At 38.4% G+C, this 21,082-nt stretch overlaps 2 protein-coding genes across 3 annotated transcripts in view; one reads left to right on the plus strand and one right to left on the minus strand.

Moving 5' to 3' along the window:
* The window catches only part of NEK4 (NIMA related kinase 4), a 36,253-nt gene extending 20,464 nt beyond the window's left edge, over positions 1 to 15,789 (plus strand). Inside the window, exon 14 of one of the 2 annotated variants that reach the window (XM_068557887.1) lies at positions 15,316 to 15,789. In XM_068557887.1, coding sequence (XP_068413988.1) covers positions 15,316 to 15,408 — 93 coding nt within the window. In that variant the 3' untranslated portion in view covers positions 15,409 to 15,789. The remainder of the gene's footprint in view (positions 1 to 15,315) is intronic. The other variant, XM_068557886.1, reaches the window with a different exon arrangement.
* A 3,283-nt stretch (positions 15,790 to 19,072) lies between these two features.
* Positions 19,073 to 21,031, minus strand: SPCS1 (signal peptidase complex subunit 1). Its single transcript, XM_068559437.1, has 4 exons — positions 20,636 to 21,031; positions 20,220 to 20,279; positions 20,046 to 20,132; positions 19,073 to 19,568 (listed from the first exon to the last, which is right to left on the minus strand). The coding sequence occupies exons 1-4, from the start codon at positions 20,669 to 20,671 to the stop codon at positions 19,443 to 19,445; spliced, it is 309 nt and encodes a 102-aa protein (XP_068415538.1). The 5' UTR covers positions 20,672 to 21,031; the 3' UTR covers positions 19,073 to 19,442.
* Between the last annotated feature and the right edge of the window lie 51 nt (positions 21,032 to 21,082).

Below are 21,082 nucleotides of genomic sequence, written 5' to 3' on the forward strand. Positions count from 1 at the left end.
CCTCATCTTTTTTGGGAAGAATTAGTGAAGAACTGGTATTAATTCTTCTTGAAATGTTTGCTAGAATTCACCAATGAAGGCATCTGGGTGGACCTGAGCTTTTCTTTGTGGGTAGTTTTTTGATAATAAATTCCATGTCTTTACTTACTATATTCAGATTATTTGTTCTTCTCTTTCTAAAATTTGTGTCTTTCTAGGAATTTGTCCTTTTCAACTAAGTTATCTAATTGGCATACAATTTTTTTTTGAATTTTTGAATTTTATTTTATTTAATTTTTTGTACAGCAGGTTCTTATTAGTCATCAATTTTATACACATCAGTGTATACATGTTAATCCCAATCGCCCAATTCATCACACCACCACCCCCACCCCCCTGCCGCTTTCCCCCCTTGGTGTCCATACGTTTGTTCTCTACATCTGTGTCTCAATTTCTGCCCTGCAAACCGGTTCATCTATACCATTTTTCTAGGTTCCACATATATGCCTTAATATACGATTTTTGTTTTTCTCTTTCTGACTTACTTCACTCTGTATGACAGTCTCTAGATCCATCCACGTCTCTACAAATGACCCAATTTCGTTCCTTTTTATGGCTGAGTAATATTCCATTGTATATATGTACCACATCTTCTTTATCCAGTCATCTGTCGATGGGCATTTAGGTTGCTTCCATGACCTGGCTATTGTAAATAGTGCTGCAATGAACATTGGGGTGCATGTGTCTTTTTGAATTATGGTTTTCTCTAGGTATATGCCCAGTAGTGGGATTGCTGGATCATATGGTAATTCTATTTTTAGTTTTTTAAGGAACCTCCCTACTGTTCTCCATAGTGGCTGTATCAATTTACATTCCCACCAACAGTGCAAGAGGCTTCCCTTTTCTCCACACCCTCTCCAGCATTTGTTGTTTGTAGATTTTCTGATGTTGCCCATTCTAACTGGGGTGAGGTGATACCTCATTGTAGTTTTGATTTGCATTTCTCTAATAATTAGTGGTGTTGAGCAGCTTTTCATGTGCTTCTTGGCCATCTGTATGTCTTCTTTGGAGAAATGTCTATTTAGGTCTTCTGCCCATTTTTGGATTGGGGTGTTTGTTTTTTTAATATTGAGCTGCATGAGCTGTTTATATATTTTGGAGATTAATCTTTTGTCCGTTGATTCGTTTGCAAATATTTTCTCCCATTCTGAGGGTTGTCTTTTCGTCTTGTTTATGGTTTCCTTTGCTGTGCAAAAGCTTTGAAGTATCATTAGGTCCCATTTGTTTATTTTTCTTTTTATTTCCATTACTCTAGGAGGTGGATCAAAAAAGATCTTGCTGTGATTTATGTCAAAGAGTGTTCTTCCTATGTTTTCCTCTAAGAGTTTTATAGTGTCCGGTCTTACATTTAGGTCTCTAATCCATTTTGAGTTTATTTTTGTGTATGGTGTTAGGGAGTGTTCTAATTTCATTCTTTTACATGTAGCTGTCCAGTTTTCCCAGCACCACTTATTGAAGAGGCTGTCTTTTCTCCATTGTATATCCTTGCCTCCTTTGTCATAGATTAGTTGACCATAGGTGTGTGGGTTTATCTCTGGGCTTTCTATCCTGTTCCATTGATCTGTATTTCTGTTTTTGTGCCAGTACCATATTGACTTGATTACTGTAGCTTTGTAGTATAGTCTGAAGTCAGGGAGTCTGATTCTTCCAACTCCGTTTTTTTCCCTCAAGACTGCTTTGGCTATTTGGGGTCTTTTGTGTCTCCATACAAATGTTAAGATTTTTTTGTTCTAGTTCCGTAAAAAATGCCATTGGTAATTTGATAGGGATTGCATTGAATCTGTAGATTGCTTTGGATAGTATAGTCATTTTCACAATGTTGATTCTTCCAATCCAAGAACATGGTCTATCTCTCCATCTGTTGGTATCATCTTTAATTTCTTTCAACAGTGTCTTATAGTTTTCTGCATACAGGTCTTTTGTCTCCCTAGGTAGGTTTATTCCTAGGTATTTTATTCTTTTTGTTGCAGTGGTAAATGGGAGTGTTTCCTTAATTTCTCTTTCAGAGTTTTCATCATTAGTGTATAGGAATGCAAGAGATTTCTGTGCATTAATTTTGTATCCTGCAACTTTACCAAATTCATTGATTAGCTCTAGTAGTTTTCTGGTGGCATCTTTAGGATTCTCTATGTATAGTATCATGTCATCTGCAAACAGTGACAGTTTTACGTCTTCTTTTCCAATTTGTATTCCTTTTATTTCTTTTTCTTCTCTGATTGCTGACACTAGGACTTCCAAAACTGTGTTGAATAATAGCGGTGAAAGTGGACATCCTTCTCTTGTTCCTGATCTTAGAGGAAATGCTTTCAGTTTTCCACTATTGAGAATGATGTTTGCTGTGGGTTTGTCATATATGGCCTTTATTATGTTGAGGTAGGTTCCCTCTATGCCCATTTTCTGGAGAGTTTTTATCATAAATGGGTGTTGAATTTTGTCAGAAGCTTTTTCTGCATCTATTGAGATGATCATATGGTTTTTATTCTTCAATTTGTTAATACGGTGTATCACATTGATTGATTTGTGTATATTGAAGAATCCTTGCATCCCTGGGATAAATCCCACTTGATCATGGTGTGTGATCCTTTTAATGTGTTGTTGGATTCTGTTTGCTAGTATTTTGTTGAGGATTTTTGCATCTATATTCATCAGTGATATTGGTCTGTAATTTTCTTTTTTTACAGTATCTTTGTCTGGTTTTGGTATCAGGGTGATGGTGGCCTCATAGAATGAATTTGGGAGTGTTTCTTCCTCTGCAATTTTTTGGAAGAGTTTGAGAAGGATAGGTGTTACCTCTTCTCTAAATGTTTGATAGAATTCACCTGTGAAGCCATCTGGTCCTGGACTTTTGTTTGTTGGAAGATTTTTAATCACAGTTTCAATTTCATCACTTGTGATTGGTCTGTTCATATTTTCTATTTCTACCTGGTTCAGTCTTGGAAGGTTATACCTTTCTAAGAATTTGTCCATTTCTTCCAGGTTGTCCATTTTATTGGCATAGAGTTGCTTGTAGTAGTCTATTAGGATGCTTTGTATTTCTGCAGTGTCTGTTGTAACTTCTCCTTTTTCATTTCTGATTTTATTGATTTGAGTCCTCTCCCTCTTTTTCTTGATGAGTCTGGCTAATGGTTTATCAATTTTGTTTATCTTCTCAAAGAACCAGCTTTTAGTTTTATTGATCTTTGCTATTGTTTTCTTTGTTTCTATTTCATTTATTTCTGCTCTGATCTTTATGATTTCTTTCCTTCTGCTAACTTTGGGTTTTGTTTGTTCTTTCTCTAGTTCCTTTAGGTGTAATGTTAGATTGTTTACTTGAGATTTTTCTTGTTTCTTTAGGTAGGCTTGTATAGCTATAAACTTCCCTCTTAGAACTGCTTTTGCTACATCCCATAGGTTTTGGATCGTTGTGTTTTCGTTGTCATTTGTCTCTAGGTATTTTTTGATTTCCTTTTTGATTTCTTCAGTGACATCTTGGTTATTTAGTAACGTATTGTTGAGCCTCCATGTTTGTGTTTTTTACGATTTTTTCCCTGTAATTCATTTCTAATCTCATTGCGTTGTGGTCAGAAAAGATGCTTGATATGATTTCAGTTTTCTTAAATTTACTGAGGCTTGATTTGTGACCCAAGATGTGATCTATCCTGGAGAATGTTCCATGCGCGCTTGAGAAGAAAGTGTAATCTGCTGTTTTTGGATGGAATGTCCTATAAATATCAATTAAATCTATCTGGTCTATTGTGTCATTTAAAGCTTCTGTTTCCTTATTTATTTTCATTTTGGATGATCTGTCCATTGGTGTAAGTGAGGTGTTAAAGTCCCCCACTGTTATTGTGTTACTGTTGATTTCCTCTTTTATAGCTGTTAGCAGTTGCTTTATGTATTGAGGTGCTCCTATGTTGGGTGCATATATTTTTATAATTGTTATATCTTCTTCTTGGGTTGATCCCTTGGTCATTATATAGTGTCCTTCCTTGTCTCTTGTAGCATTCTTTATTTGAAAGTCTATTTTGTCTGATATGAGTATTGCTACTCCAGCTTTCTTTTGGTTTCCATTTGCATGGAATATCTTTTTCCATCATCTCACTTTCAGTCTGTATGTGTCCCTAGGTGTGAAGTGGGTCTCTTGGAGACAGCATATATATGGGTCTTGTTTTTGTATCCATTCAGCAAGCCTGTGTCTTTTGGTTGGAGCATTTAATCCATTCACGTTAAAGGTAATTATCGATATGTATGTTCCTATGACCATTTTCTTAATTGTTTTGGGTTTGTTTTTGTAGGTCCTTTTCTTCTCTTGTGTTTCCCACTTAGAGAAGTTCCTTTAGCATTTGTTGTAGAGCTGGTTTGGTGGTGCTGAATTCTCTTAGCTTTTGCTTGTCTGCAAAGCTTTTGATTTCTCCATCGAACCTGAATGAGATCCTTGTCGGGTAGAGTAATCTTGGTTGTAGGTTCTTCCCTTTCATCACTTTAAGTATATCATGCCACTCCCTTCTGGCTTGTAGAGTTTTTGCTGAGAAATCAGCTGTTAACCTTATGGGAGTTACCTTGTTTGTTGTTTGTCGTTTTTCCCTTGCTGTTTTCAATAATTTTTCTTTGTCTTTAATTTTTGCCAATTTGATTACTATGTGTCTCGGCGTGTTTCTCCTTGGGTTTATCCTGTATGGGACTCTCTGCGCTTCCTGGACTTGGGTGGCTATTTCCTTTCCCATGTTAGGGAAGTTTTCGACTATAATCTCTTCTAATATTTTCTCGGGTTCTTTCTCTCTCTCTTCTCCTTCTGGGACCCCTATAATGTGAATGTTGTTGCATTTAATGTTATCCCAGAGGTCTCTTAGGCTGTCTTCATTTCTTTTCATCCTTTTTTCTTTATTCTGTTCCACAACAGTGAATTCCACCATTCTGTCTTCCAGGTCACTTATCCGTTCTTCTGCCTCAGTTATTCTGCTATTGATTCATTCTAGTGTAGTTTTCATTTCAGATATTGTGTTATTCATCTCTGTTTGTTTGTTATTTAATTCTTCTAGGTCTTTGTTAAACATTTCTTACATCTTCTCGATCTTTGCCTCCATACTTTTTCCGAGGTCCTGGATCATCTTCACTATCATTATTCTGAATTCTTTTTCTGGAAGGTTGCCTATCTCTATTTCATTTAGTTGTTTTTCTGCGGTTTTGTCTTGTTCCTTCATCCGGTACATAGCCCTCTGCCTTTTCATCTTGTCTATCTTTCTGTGAATGTGGTTTTTGTTCCACAGGCTGCAGGATTGTAGTTCTTCTTGCTTCTGCTGTCTGCCCTCTGGTGGATGAGGCTTTCTAAGAGGCTTCTGCAAGTTTCCTGATGGGAGGGACTGGTGGTGGGTAGAGCTGGCTGTTGCTCTGGTGGGCAGAGCTCAGTAAAACTTTCATCCGCTTTACTGCTGATGGGTGGGGCTGGGTTCCCTCCCTGTTGGTTGTTTGGCCTGAGGCAACCCAACACTGGAGCCTACCTGGACTCTTTAGTGGGGCTAATGGCAGACTCTGGGAGGGCTCATGCCAAGGAGTACTTCCCAGAACTTCTGCTGCCAGTGTCCTTGTCCCCACGGTGATCCACAGCCACCCCCCGCCTCTGCAGGAGACTCTCCAACACTAGCAGGTAGGTCTGGTTCAGTCTCCCCCGGGGTCACTGCTCCTTCCCCTGGGTCCCGATGCACACACTACTTTGTGTGTGCCCTCCAAGAGTGGAGTCTCTGTTTCCCCCAGTCCTGTCAAAGTCCTGCAATCAATTCCCACTAGGCTTCAAAGTCTGATTCTCTAGGAATTCCTCCTCCTGTTGCCAGACCCCCAGGTTGGGAAGCCTGACATGGGGCTCAGAACCTTCAGTCGAGTGGGTGGACTTCTGTGGTATAAGTGTTCTCCAGTCTGTGCGTCACCCACCCAGCAGTTATGGGATTTGATTTTACTGTGATTGTGCCCCTCCTACCATCTCACTTTGGCTTCTCCTTTGTCTTTTGGTGTGGGGTATCTTTTTTGGTGTGTTCCAGTGTCTTCCTGTCAATGATTGTCCAGCAGCTAGTTGTGATTCTGGTGTTATCACAAGAGGGAGTGAGAGCACGGCCTTCTACTCTGCCATCTTGGTTCAGGGCCCACACACTGGCATACAATTATTAATAGAAATTCTTTTTAATATTTTTTATTTCTGTAAGGTTGGTTGTTTAGGAGTGTATTGTTTAATTTCCACATATATTTGCACAAATATATTACATTTTTCTACTTTGTAGGTTCAACAGTGTATTATATACATGCTGGTTTTTCAAATTACAGTAAAATACACATAACTTCAAATTTAGCATTTTAACCATTTTTAAGTATTTGGTTCAGTGGCCTTAAGTATGTTTACAGTATTGTGCAAACATCACCACCATCCATCTCCAGAACTTTTTGCATTTTGCAAAACTGAAACTCTGTACCAATTAAACAAAAACTCCCCACTTACCCCTCCTACCAGCTCCTGGTAACCACCATTCTAATTTCTGTGTGTATGCATGTAACTACTCTAAGCCTTGATACAAAGCCTAAACACAGCATCTAGGAAAAGTAAAACTTGCCTGTAAAGAAAACTTCAGGCCCAGATGGCTTTGCTGGTGAATTCTTCCAATCATCTAAGGAAGAAATAACACAAATCCTACACAAATTCTTTAGAAAACAGAAAAAGAAGGGACATTTCCCATTTCTCCCCATAAGACCAGAACAACCGTGATACCAAAACCCAACAAGGACACTACATGAAAAAAACATGAGACCAGTATCTCTCATGAACACCTTAATCATCTAGTATTTTGTTGAAGATTTTTGCATCAGTGGTCATAAGGGATATTAGTCTATATTTTTCTTTTCCTATAGTGTCCCTCTTTGGCCCTAGCACCAGCAATGCTGGCCTCTCTGAAGAGTTTGAGAAGGATTGGTATCAGTTCCTGTCCAAATGTTTGGCAGAATTCACCAGCAAAGGTCCAGGGCCTTTGCTTGTTAGGAGGTTTAGATTACTGATTCAGTCTCCTTGCTAGTTATGGGGATATTCAGATTTTCTATTTCTTCATGATTCAGTTTTGGTAGGTTTTATGTTTCTTGGAATTTGTCCATTTTGTCAAGGTTATGCAACTTGTTGGTGTAAAATTGTTCATAGTACTTTCTTAGAATCCTTTTTATTTCTTTTTATTAGAGTGGCAGTAACGTCCCAAATCCATTTCAGATTTTAGTATTTTGAGGGTTTTTTTTCTTAGTATAGCTAAAGGTTTGTCCATTTTGTTCATCTTTCTGAAGAACCAACTTTTGCTTTTATTGATTTTTTTCTATTTTTCTGTTCTCAATTATATTCATCTCAGCTATAATCTTATTATTTCCTTCCTTCTGCTAGTTTTAGGTTTAATTTGTTCTTTTTTCTATTTCTTTAGGCTGCAAAGTTATGCTGTTGACTTGAAATCATTTTTCTTTTTTTTAAAAAAATATTTATTTATTTATTTGGTTGTGTCAGGTCTTAGTTGCGGCACGGTGGGATATTCACTGCCACATGTGGGATCTTCCTTGTGGCATGCGGGATCTTTAGTTGCGGCATGTGAACTCTTAGTTGCAACATGTGAGATCTAGTTCCCTGACCAGGGATTGAACCCAGGCCCCCTGCATTGGGAGCGCAGAGTCTTAGCCACTGGACTACCAGGGAAGTCCCAAAATCTTTTTTCTTTTTTAACATAAGCATTTAGAGCTATAAATTACCCCCTTAGCACTGCTTTTGCTGCATCTCATAAGTTTTGGTATGTTGTTCTCATTTTCATTTGTCTCTCAATATCTTAAATTTCCCTTGTGATTTCTTCTTTGGTGCATTGGAGTGTGTTATTTAATTTCCATAAATGTGTGAATATTCTAGTTTCCTTGTGTCATTGATTTCTAACTTCATCCTGTTGTGGTCAGAGAAGATACTTTGTATGTTCTGTTTAATCTATTGAGACTTAGTTTGTGGCCTAAGATATATATATCTCTTCTGGAAAATGTTTCATGTGCACTTGAGAAGGATGTGTATCCTATTATTGTTGGGTAGAGTGTTCCCTATATGTCTGTTAGATCTAGTTAGTTTTTGCATTGTTCAACTCCTCTGTTTTCGTATCTTCCGTCTGGTTGTCCTATCCGTTATTGAGAGTGTGAAGTTTCCAACTATTATTTGTAGAACTGTCTATTTTTTCCTTTAATTCTGTCAAATTTAGCGTCAAATATTTTGATGATCTGTTATTAGGTGCATAAATGTTTATAATTATTATATCTTCCTGCCGTATTGATCCTTTTGTTAATGTATAACGTTATTGTGTCTTGTAACCTTTTTTGTCTTCAAGTCTGTTTTGTCTGATATTAGTATAGTCACCCCTGCTCTCTTTTGGTTACTATTTGCATGGGATATCTTTTTCAGTCCTTTCACTTTCAATCTGTTTTGGATCTAAAGTCTCTTGTAGAAAGCATATAGTTTTTTAAAAAATTAATTAATTAATTAATTATATTTTTGGCTGCATTGGGTCTTCGTTGCTATGCGCGGGCTTTCTCTAGTTGCGACGAGTGGGGGTTGCTCTTCGTTGAGGTGTGTGGGCTTCTCATTGCGGTGGCTTCTCTTGTTGTGGAGCACGGGCTTTAGGCGCACGGGCTTCAGTAGTTGTGGCACACGGGCTCAGTAGTTGCGGCTCACAGGCTCTAGAGCCCCGGCTCAGTAGTTGTGGCACACGGGCTTTGTTGCTCCGCGGCACGTGGGATCTGCCCGGACCAGGACTTGAACCGTGTCCCCTGCATTGGCAGGCGGATTCTTAACCACTGCACCACCAGGGAAGCCCCAGAAAGCATAGTTTTGTTAACAATTCTGCCAATTTCCATCTTTGTGATTGGAGAGTTTAATTCGTTTACACTCAAGCAATTACTGATAAGGAGGAACTTCCATTATTTTGCTGTTTGTTTTCTATATGCTTTATAGCTTTTTCTGTCCCTAATACCCTGTATTACTGCCCTCTTTTATGTTTAGTACTTCTTTTTTTTTGTAGTGAAACATTTTAATTCCCTTTTCATTTCCTTTAGTGTATATTCTATAACTATTTTCTTTGAGGTTACCATGGAGATTACATTTAACATCCTAGTTTTAATACTCAAATCTGAATTTATACCAGCTTAACTTAAAAAATCTGCTGCCTTAAAGCTCTGTCTTCACCCCTTTTGGTTATTGATGTCACAGAATTACATCTTTATGTATTGTGTAATGAAAAACATAAACTAGTAATTGGTTTTCTTTTTTTAATGCATTAGTCTCTTAAATTTTGAAGAAAACAAAATGTGGAACAAACCAAAGTTACATTAGTACTAGACTAATAACTTTTTAGACTAAATTTTTTTTTAGTGTATTAGTGTCTTAAATCATGTAGAAAATAAAAAATGGAATTACAAACCATTGTTATAATACTAGCTTTGATAATTGCCCATGTATTTACCTTTACTGAGACCTTTATTTCTTCATACAGCTTTGTGTTATTGTCTAGTATGCTTTCATATCTACCTGCATGACTTCCTTTGGTATTTCTTGCAGGGCAGGTCTAGTGGTAATAAACTTCTTCATCATTTATCTGGGAATGTCTTAAGTTCTCCCCCACCCAGTTTTATTGAGAAATAATTGATATGTAACACTGTCTTAGTTTAAGGTATACAACATAATGATTTGATATATGTATATACTTTGAAATGATTACCACAATAAGTTTAGTTAGCATCTATCATCTGTCATAAATTTTTTTTTCTTGTGATGAGAACTTTTAAGATCTACTATTAGCAACTTCCAAATGTACAATAGAGTACAATTAACTATAGTTACCATGCTGTATATTATACCCCCAAAACTCACCAGAAGTTTCTATGTTTTTACCACCTTTACCCATTTCCTTCACCCCCACTCCCCACCTCTGGCAACCACCAGTCTGTTGTCTTTTTCTATGAGTTTGGTTTTTTTCAGATTCTGCATGTAACTGAGTTCATACGGTATTTGGCTTTCTCTTTCTGACTTATTTCACTTAGCATAATACCTTCAAGGTCCATCCATGTTGTTGCAGATGGTAAGATTTCCTTCTTTTTTCTTTCACTTTTGCAGGACATTTTTGCCAGATACAGGATTCTTGGTTGACAGTTTTTTTCACTTTGAAAATATCATCCCACTGCCTTTTGGCTTCCAAAGTTTCTGATAAGAAATCTGCTTATTATCTTACTGAGGAATCCCTTGCATGTGAAGAGTTGCTCCTTTCTTGTTGCTTTCAAGCTTGTCTTTGGCATTTGACAGTTTGATTATAATGTGTCTGAATGTGAACTCTTTGTGTTCATCCTACTTGGAGTTTGTTGAGATTCTTTGATGTTTATATTCATGTCTTTCATCAAACTTGGGAAGTTTCTGGCTATTATTTCTTTAAATAATTTCACTTCCTCTTTCTCTCTTCTTCTGGGACTCCCACAATACCTATGTTAGTCCCTTTAAACCCCTTGGAAGTTGCTTCAGCTGGAGACTATGGTGTTTGTAACAATGTTAATGAGCGTTGCAACAGTGGTTGCCTGCCTCTGTGTCTGTCCCTCTGTGATGAGAAGCAGCAATCAGCTGTCAGTACAGAGATCCCTAGTACTTGGAAGACAAGATTCTTATTGCCTACCCTACCCTGGCTCCTATAAGCTATCTACAGGCTGCTCCAGGAATGTTGGACAGCTACCTGCCTCTAGGTAGGGGGGTGCTAAGAGCTGAAATTGACTGGAATTAACCAAAATTTACCATCCAAGCCTTCCTCTGAATGTTTCAAGCCTTTAAGAGACTCCAGAGTTCCAAAATAGTTACATCTGGCAGATTCTGCCAGTGCAATTTTTGTCCATGTGAGGAGATAGATTCCTGGTGCTTCTTCCTCCTCCACCATCTTCTATACATATTGTATTATACAATGCTTTTAAAATCAGTTCAGAGAAGAAAAGGAGAAGCAATTTGTATTTATATTGTTTTTATTTACATAATTACCTTCATCAGTGCTTTTCGTGTTTTCATGTAAATTGGAATTATTGCCTGGGGTCTCTTGCTTTCAGCCAGATGAGCTTCCTTTAGTAGTTCTTGCAAGGCAAGTCTGCTAGTCACAAATTCTGTTTATGCTTATCTGGGAATATCTTTATTTTGCCTTCATTTTTTTTTTTTTTTTAGTTAATTAATTTATTATTATTATTTTTTTTATATTTATTTTTGGCTGTGTTGGGTCTTCGTTTCTTTGCGAGGGCTTCCTCTAGTTGCGGCAAGCGGGGACCACTCTTCATCGTGGTGCGCGGGCCTCTCACTATCGCGGCCTCTCTTGTTGCGGAGCACAGGCTCCAGACGCGCAGGCTCAGTAATTGTGGTTCACGGGCCTAGTTGCTCCGCGGCATGTGGGATCTTCCCAGGCCAGGGCTCGAACCCGTGTCCCCTGCATTGGCAGGCAGATTCTCAACCACTGCGCCACCAGGGAAGCCCTTGCCTTCATTTTTGAAAGATAGCCTTACTGGATATGCGATTCTTAGTTGACAGTTTTTTCTTTGAGTACTTTGAATATGTTATCCCACTGCCTTCTGGCCTTCATTGTTTATGCTAAGTCAGCTGTTAATGTTATTGGGGTTCTCTTGTAAGTACCGAGTCATTTTTCTCTTGCTGCTTTCAAGATTTTCTCCTTGCCTTTGGCTTTCAGCACTTTTACTTTGTTGCCGTTGTTGGAATATTGCTTTTTATTATTTTTTTTAGTTTATTTTTTCTTATTGAGATAACATTGGTTTATAACATTATATAAGTTGCATGTGTACAACCTTACATTTTGACTTCTGTATACATTACAGCATCAGGACTTTTACTTTAATGTGTCCATGTGTGGATCTCTTTGAGATGATTCTGCTTAGAGTTCATTGAGATTCCTGGATGTGTAGATTGTTTTTTTAAAATTTGGGAAGTTTTCAGCCAATATTCTTCAAATATTTTTTCTGCTTCTTTTCTCTCTCCTCTTCTTCTGGTACTCCCATTATACATGTGCTGTTGTGCTTAATGGTGTCTTACATTTCTCTGAAACTGTTCATTTTTCTTCATTTTCTTTTCTCTCTGTTCTTTGGATTGCATAATCTCTGTTGATCTATCTCCAAGCTCACTTATTCTCTATGCCAGTTAAAATATACTGTTTAGCCTCCCAGGTGAATTTTTTCATTTGTTATTGCACTTTTCAACTCCAGAACTTCCATTTGGTTTTTTAATGCCTTCTTTCTCTTCCTCAGTATTCTCTGTTTGATGTGACATTGTCATCATACCTTTCTTTACTTCTGTAATCATGGTTTCCTTTAGTTCTGTGAACATGCTCATAATACCTACTTTGATGTTTTTGTCTGTTAAATCCAACATCTGGTTGCTCTCACAGGCAGTTTCTCTTGCCTGCTTATTCTAGTGTATGTGTCATACTATTCTATTTCTTTGCATGTCTCATAACTTTTTGTTGGAAACTAGACATTTTAGATAATAAATGGTTACAAGTCTGAGTATTGGCCTCCAGTGGTGGGGGGTTGTTATTGTTATTTGCTTGTTTATTTGTTTAGTGATTGGCTGGATTATATTAGCAAAGTCTATGAACCCCTTACCCTGGTCCCCACAATGTAAAGCCTCTGATGTTGCCCCTAGGGTACAGCCTTGGGTATGTTCACAACTACCTTGGAATGACAGTGGGTTTGGCAGAGCTCTCTTTATTTAGTTAGTTATTTATTTTGGCTGCACTGGGTCTTAGTTGCAGCATGCGGACTTCTTAGTTGTGGCATGCGGACTTCTTAGTTGGCGGCATGAGAATTCTTAGTTGCAGCACACATGCAGGATCTAGTTCCCCGACCCCGGGGATCAAACCCAGACCCCCTGCCTTGGAAGCATGGAGTCTTACCCACCGGACCATCAGGGAAGTCCCTGGCAGAGCTCTCTTGATGCTGCCTTTCCCAGACCTCACCCAGATGTTTTTTGGTTGCCAGCTGATCGCTTTTATTGTTCTCAGTAATGCCCTGGGGCTATATTGCTCCATAGGCTGATCCAATCAAAGCTGAGCTCCTTTGAAGAGGTAGTTCCCAAGCTTAGTGTTTGAGATTTGTTCTGAACCCAGGGCCCCTCCAGCTTCTTGGTTCTTTTAAAGTAGCTGGCGTACAGTTTAGCCTATATATCCAATGCACCTAGTACTAATCTGCTCCCAGTTGCCTTTCACCACTACCTCCAGTTTTTGAGAGCACCCTTAGGCTTGAATTCTCCACACTCTGTTCCAAATGAAGTCGGTTCATTAAAGACTTGGTGCTTATTTTATGTCTTGCTTCTACCCCCAGGCAAAATCTGGGAGCACAGCTCGGGAGCTGGGAGTGGGAACAGTAGCTTGCTTGTCTCTGAGTGATACCCCCACTTAGGAAGCTCAGAGGGGGTGAGAGGCAGTAGCATCTGGTCTTCTTGGCATGCTTCACCCAGCATGCAAACTTCACTTTATGGTCTAGGGCAAAGGTGAATGGGGTCCCTGTATTTTCAGTGGCCCTGTGTCCAAGATAGAGCCTCTATCCTACATGTCTGAGCTGGGCATAAAAAAGAAGCTACCACCTCTTGGCTGCACTCTCCCAAAGCTTACTGTCACCATCAGGTATTGGGGGCAGGATGAAATATGCCGATGTCCTGCCCCTCCCAGGAAGATAGCCTTCCAACTAGGAGTTAGGGGGAAAGAAGTTTCTTGACTTCACCAGTGTAGTGAAGTTTTTGTCTCACTGAGCTGGAGTGGGGAGGGAGACATTTCATTTTAATTCAGTTCACTGACCCTCATTGTCCTTAGTAGCTTTACTGTTTTTAACTGAGTTTTAGTAGATTTTCTTGGAAAAAAAAAGGGTCCCTATTTGCTATATGCCCTTATGACCATTTCCAGAGACTTTAAATGGTTGGTTTTTTAAATATTTTCACCAGTTTCACTGAAGAGGGGTCTGCAGAGCTTCTCACGCTGTCATGCTGGATGTGGAACCAATTAGGATTACATTTTATTTTTATTTTAAAATTTATTTATTTTATTTATTTATTTTTGGCTGCATGGGGTCTTTGTTGCTGTGCGCAGGCTTTCTCTAGTTTCAGTGAGCGGGGGCTATTCTCCGTTGTGGTGTGTGGGCTTCTCATTGTGGTGGCTTCTTTTGTTGCGGAGCATGGGCTCTAGGCGCAGTCTTCAGTAGTTGTGGCTCGCAGGCTCTAGAGTGCAGGTTCAGTAGTTGTGGCACATGGGCTTAGTTGCTCTGTGGCATGTGGGATCTTCCCGGACCAGGGCTCGAACCTGTGTCCCCTGTATTGGCAAGAGGATTCTTAACCACTGTGCCACCAGGGAAGCCCCAGGATTACATTTTAGATTTAGTTGTTATGTCTCCTTTAATCTGGAACAGTTACTGAGTCTTTGTTTTTCATGACCTTGACGTTTTTGAAGAGTATAGGCCATGTGTTTTATAACATGCCCCTCAGATTGCGTGTGTTTGATGTTTCCTCATGAATAGATCCAGATTATGCATTTTTGGTAGGAATACCACAGAGGTGATGTTGTGTCCTTCTCAGTTCATTGTATCAGGAAGTGCATGACATCTGTTTAACATATTATTAAATGTTATTTCAATTTCAGGCATTTCTTTCAACAGACATACTTTGAGTATCAAATAGTTCTTTTTTTTTTTTTTTTTGATTACTAGTCAGTTTGAATTTTATGTTAATTGGTTGTATTATTTTGTAAATGCCTTTACTGAGTTATCTATGGGATTGATTTTGTTTTATCAATTCTAATATTCTGGTTTTTTTGCCTTCAATTAATTTATTTTCTCCATTTCATGTGTGTGATATGCAATGGAATGTCTAGGTTTCTGATAAGGATAACAGATGTTTGGTGGCTTTTTTTTTTTTTTTAATTTTTATTGGAGTATAGTTGCTTTACAATCTAATATTTTAATATTGCTGTGTTTTATTGATTTTAAGAGCTCTTTATACATTAATGGTATTAATTCTTTGGCATGTAGCGAATATTTTCCTTAGTTTATTGTTTGCTCTTTAATTTCTTATGACTATTTTTTGGTATCTTGACATTTAAAATTTTTATGTAAACAGAACTATTAGTATTCTCCCATAAGGTTTCTGCTCTTGGTATCATGCTTAGAATAGCCCTTTTAAGGTTACGGAAATATTTTTTTCTACTATATACTGATTTTTTTTTTTTTTTTATGTTTCCCAAATAGGTACTTTTGCGGGAGCACATGGGTGAAAAGTATGTGACTTACAATGTGAAAGCTCGCCAGTTAAAATTTTTTGAAGATAATGTAAAATTTTGATAATTTACCTAATCTGCTGCCAGAATGAAACTATTTTCAAAGGTTTTTGGCTTAAACAAAAACAAACAAACCTATAATAATGACTGGAGGCCATTCACCATCCTTATATTTTGTTGGGCCTTTTTTTACTAGAAAAAAATTGGACAGAGTAATATGAAGCAAGCTTATTACAAAAGAAAAAAACCTTTGGCTATCTTATTCTCTTTATGAGGGAAAATCTGTTGTACGATGTTTATTTGGTTACTGTTTACTGAGCCTTAAACCAACTTGATATCTAGAACTATTTTTTTTTAAGGTACTTATTAGCTTGAATACAGGGATATAACATACTGGATTGGAAGTTTTATATTATACTATAGTGACTAAAGCAATAGGAGAAATAAATGACATATATCCAGTGATACTACTTTTTACTGTTAATAACCTTAAGTAGAAGTTGATAAATTATTTTTTTTATAATTCTGGGAGTAGATTTAAAGATATGGCATTATATATAGTACTTGAGCATTGAATTCCTTTTTTTGCATATTGATGGATGTTTAACATTTTATTTCCATTTAATATGGACCTCATTCAGGGTATACAAGAATTGAAACTAGGAGTTATTTTGGGCTAGTAAATCAATATGTTTTTACATACTGGATTTTTTTTTCTTTTTCTTTTTAAGATTTATTTTTCCATCAGCAAAAACATTCCTTAAACGCTAATTCCTTTTCTAATTCAGCAGTTTTTAAGTAAAGTCCAGATCCTTTTAGTTATGTTGGACATATTTGTCTCCTGAAATTTGTCTTCTTATACATCAAGATATTGTCTTCCCATGTTTTAAATGTATAATTGTATATCACATATTTTATTAGTTGTTTAATAAGGGGCAATACCCATCTAGCAAATAGTTTTTATAAAATAAAAGTTTTGATTAGTAAATTTTAACTTCTGCATTTGAGGGACTCTAAACATGAATATGACTCCAGAAATATTTTCATTTTTTACAGTTAAAAATATGTCTTACCTTTTATGAAAATTATACACACACATAAAATAATAAAATGTTCCCTTTCTAGTCCACATAAAAGACTTTTATTTAGTTTTGACTATGTGCCAGGTGCTAGGCCCGGGTTCATGACCTAATTTCTGAAATTTCTTTATTTTGAAGGGTTTTTAACAACTCAACTCTAAAACCATCTAGTCCTAGTGCTCAGCTGAGGACAAATTTTTGGCAAACGGTTGGTCTTCCTGAGCTATTTACCATTTCTTGCATGTTTTAGAAATCCACATCTTTCTGGAAAGTCATCAGTTCTACTAAAGTTTTCTAACTTATTGATATAAAGTTATACATATTATTTTCTTAGAATAAAAAAAACTCCTCCTCCATACCTTTTTTATTACCATTCTGTATATTTTTGTTTAAACATTCAGTTTTTATCCTACTGTTCTTTGGTTATTTTGTGGTGCTTTTTTCTTGGGTGCTTAATCATTTTTCAGCTTTCTTATTTAATTATAAAACACATTTTTAAGACTATAAATTTCCCTCTCAACATATCTTTGGCCACATTTGAGACTTTTTTTTTTTTGAGGTTAGTTTCTAAATAGTAAATCTGGTTTTGATTTTCTCTTTTATTTTTTTTCATTTACTGAATATTCTTATTTATTTTTTTAACATCTTTATTGGAGTATAATTGCTTTACAAGGGTGTGTTAGTTTCTGCTTTATAACAAAGTGAATCAGCTATACATATACATATATCCCCGTATCTCCTCCCTCTTGAGTCTCCCTTCCCATCCTCCCTATCCCACCCCTCTAGGTGGTCACAAAGCACTGAACTGATCTCCCTGTGCTATGTGGCTACTTCCCACTAGCCATCTATTTTACATTCAGTAGTGTATATATGTCCATGCCACTCTCTCACTTCGTCCCAGCTTACCCTTCCCCCTCCCCGTGTCCTCAAGTCCATTCTCTACGTCTGCAATCTTTATTCCTGTCCTGCACCTCGGTTTTTCAGAACCTTTTTTTTTTTTTTTTTTAGATTTCCATGATTTTTTTCTTTTAAAAGTGTCTAAATTTCCATATCTTTGGAAGGCCAAGGAAATTCTGTCTCCTTGCTCCAGCTACACTGCAGTGTTGTTAATGAATATGACCTGTACAACCCCTATTTCTTGGAGTCGTTTTTCCCTGTAGTTCAGTACATGATCCATCATTGGAACGGCCCTATGTGCATTCAGTAAAGGTGAATTCTCATGCATAGGCAGAATCACTTCTCTACTAAATATTGGAAATGTTCTACATCTGCACTGATGAGCTCTTGCAATGGAACTCAATTTTTAATTAAACTTAGACACACATGACTAGTAGTACCATATTGGACAGCACAGCTCTGTATCATTCATTCAGTAAATACTGAGTGCCTATAATGTGTCATGTACTGTTGTAGGTACTAGGCAAACAGCACTGAGCAAAATGAGGTTCCTGTTCCCATGGAGCTTATATTCTAGGGAGGACAATTAACAAATATATACTGAGATATGTTAAATGCCATGGAAGTAGACACAGAATGATGGGGCATACCCATACCTTGACAGGGTAGTAGGAAATGCTTCTTTACAGTGACATCTGAATGTCACCTAACCTGAATGAAAGGAGAGGACAAGTCATGTATATCCGAAGGAAGATGTTCCAGGTATGTGGAACAAGTGCAAAAGTCTTCATATTAATTGCCTTGATCTATCAAAATCTGAAAGGTAGAGTGTTGGTCTCCTACCAAGAGTGCAGCTTTGCCAAATTCCGGTATATGTAAGAATCTTTGCTTTACACATTTAACATCTTATTCAATGCATGATTCATAAGTGACATCTTACAGCTATGAAATGTCGCTCTTTGCCCCATTTAATGCTTTCTGATATTAAATATTTCTTTTTCACTATTACCACTCCTTTTTGGTTGCATCTGCCTAATATATCCTTGCTCCTGTTTTCAACCTTGGGGTGTCATTTTGAGAACATGAGGTGACGTGATTTTTAACCCTATTGGGACCTCTTAACTTTATATTCACATTTATTATACTTATTGATATGCTTGTTCTTGTTTCTGCCATCTTTTATTTTTCTTCCCTTTTTTTAGAATCCTTTCCTGACTTTTGCTATATTAAGGTCTTTGCTCCCTTTTTTTAAAACTCATAGTTTGGAAGTCCTATATCCTGGTATTGAGAAACAGAATATTACCTGTAATAACCCTTCCACTCCCATCCCTCCCACAAGGCCTTTGGAACATTTTTCTCTTCGGCCCTCTGGAAAATTTTAAAGGAATTTACAGTTTTATGGGTTTCCACTTTGAACCACCTTAGGTAAAGCCTGGATTAAATGTTTTCTGCTTGGCAATAGGCTTATTTTAGTGGTACCAAGATACTACTTTACCACAAATTTACATTTGTGGTAAATTTCATAGCTGTAAGATATCCCATATGAATCATGCATTGAATAAGATGTTAAATGTATAAAGCAAAAGTTTTTTTATAGGTGCTTGCTGTTGTTAAAAAAAAAAAAAGTATGTTAGGAACTTGTAGCTTCAGAAAATAGAAATGGTTCTTACACTTTCAGAACCACGAACTTCTAATTTTGGCTTTTACTAGTAGTCATGCTTGCAGAACAATAAACAAAAGACTCTTTAGACATTGAGTTGCACTGTGAGTTTTATTTGAAAACATTAAAACAGCCTGACGACTCATAATGAATTATAAAACTTTGATAGTTAAATTGTATTATCATTTATGAGGCTTTTATTCTTCATTATTTTGTAGACCTGAAAGAAACTTTGCATACTTGTGTTTTCTGTTCTCCATTTCAGAGGAAGATTGTGAAGAGAAGGTCTAAAATATTTATAAATCAAAACCCAACAGAGAAGTGAAATATAGAGAGAACAAAATCTGTACACAGCTGAGCATAGGTGTTTTTAGCTCATGTTTTGGATATGAAAACAATTTAACTCATGTCACACGAAACAAAAGCAGCTGCAGTAGTAAAGCTCAATCATGAAAACCCCAATCAATTATTTTTAGCATGTCTCTTAATTTTTCTTTCCCCTGGTTTCTTGTCTTCTGTGCCTGAGTCTTGAACAGGTAACCACTTGAGGGGGTGCCGGCGATAAATGGGCCACGGAGGAAGTGTCAGCTGGGTCACAACAGAGAAAATGCATCAATTATGGCCATTAAAAGTTTAAAAGAGCATTATGTATAATGCCTGGTTGCCAAATGACTCCTATGCTAAAGGTTAAAAAAAATGAAACTGACATTCCTATGAAAACTGTGTGCCACCACCCAGACAAGATACTGTTAAGTGAGAACAAGCCTCACTGTTTACACATGGCTTTAAGAGCTAAAAGAAAGGTGAGGAAGGAGCAATATGAAGACTGTAAGGTCTTAAGGTCTAGTCTGACTTTAAGATTACTGCTTGGATCGCCTGCCAAAAGAAATGAGCTTTATGTAACTTAACCTCATCTGATGCTATTTGGCATTTACTTTTCCAATGATAGCAAGGGAAGGATGAGGGAAACGATGGTGCCGGTTCTCACTACTAGGGCCAACCAAAACAACCCAATTCAGAAAACCTAAGTTGCCACTAACATCCAAGCACCCATAAATTTCTTACCAAACACGAAAAAGCAAATCCCGCCATAACTATATAGACAGTCCACCCGAACTGTTCAGCCACGTACCCGTAAATAAATCCAACTATCTAGAGACAAAGAAAGTATATTAAATACAGTCAAGCTGGGGGTGGGGTGGGGGTGGGGAGAGAAGATTATGCAAAACCAATACTTACTGCAGAAAAAAGAATAATTCCCTGAAACATCTGTTCAGCTAGCTTCTGGCCCTTGTAATCCTAGAGGTGAAGGAGAGCAAAGCAGGAATTGGTTCTACCACCGAAGAGGTACATTCCTGCCCTGGCCTCACAGCTTTGGCCCAGGGCGATCCCAATATATGGGGCTTCCCCAAGAACTTAAAGGAATGACATTCTGGGTTTCCCGGGGGAATTAAAGCATCCTCACGGAACCCGGGCTGGGGCATCCTCGCGCGGGAAGAGAGAAGGGGACCCAGGAGATTCATTTCGGGGAAGAAAACAGCCATCCGGGGTAGGAACCGCGGTGCACCGGGGGGGTCTCGGACAAGGGTTGCGGAGCTGCCAGGCTCGCGAGCGGCGTGTAGGAATCTTGGGGCCGAGGCGGGCAGCGCCCTCACCATTTGCGTGGGCAGGGAGCTCAGATGCTCCAACATGACTGGCTCAGGAGGCGGGCGGCGGAGCGAAGGCGGCCGGGACTCAGGGACAGTAGGGGCCGTGGTCAACTCCTGCGCACAGCTCAGCGGACCTGTCGAGCCGAGGGTCGCGATGGCCGCGGCCCCGGAAGCGGATGTCTCCCACAAACCCGGTCGGCCCGAGGCCCCGCCCCGTGCCCTCGCTAGGCGACCCGCGCTTTCGGAGCTGGCTGTAGGCCGGCGACCTCTCCGCAAGGGCCGAGATGCTGGCGGTGGCGGCCCAGCCGAGGCATCACGCGCCTGTGAAGGGTTCGCCGTCAGTGCTGTTGGGTGCCGAGGGCGGTCCAGGTCCCCCAAACTGTCCTTGGCTGTACCTTCGCGGCTTAACGGCGGCCTGCGCGCGCCCCGTCTCCATGGCGACGGACATTTCTC

Source organism: Eschrichtius robustus, chromosome 12 (assembly GCF_028021215.1).
Source record: "Eschrichtius robustus isolate mEscRob2 chromosome 12, mEscRob2.pri, whole genome shotgun sequence".
Classification (NCBI taxonomy): domain Eukaryota; kingdom Metazoa; phylum Chordata; class Mammalia; order Artiodactyla; family Eschrichtiidae; genus Eschrichtius; species Eschrichtius robustus.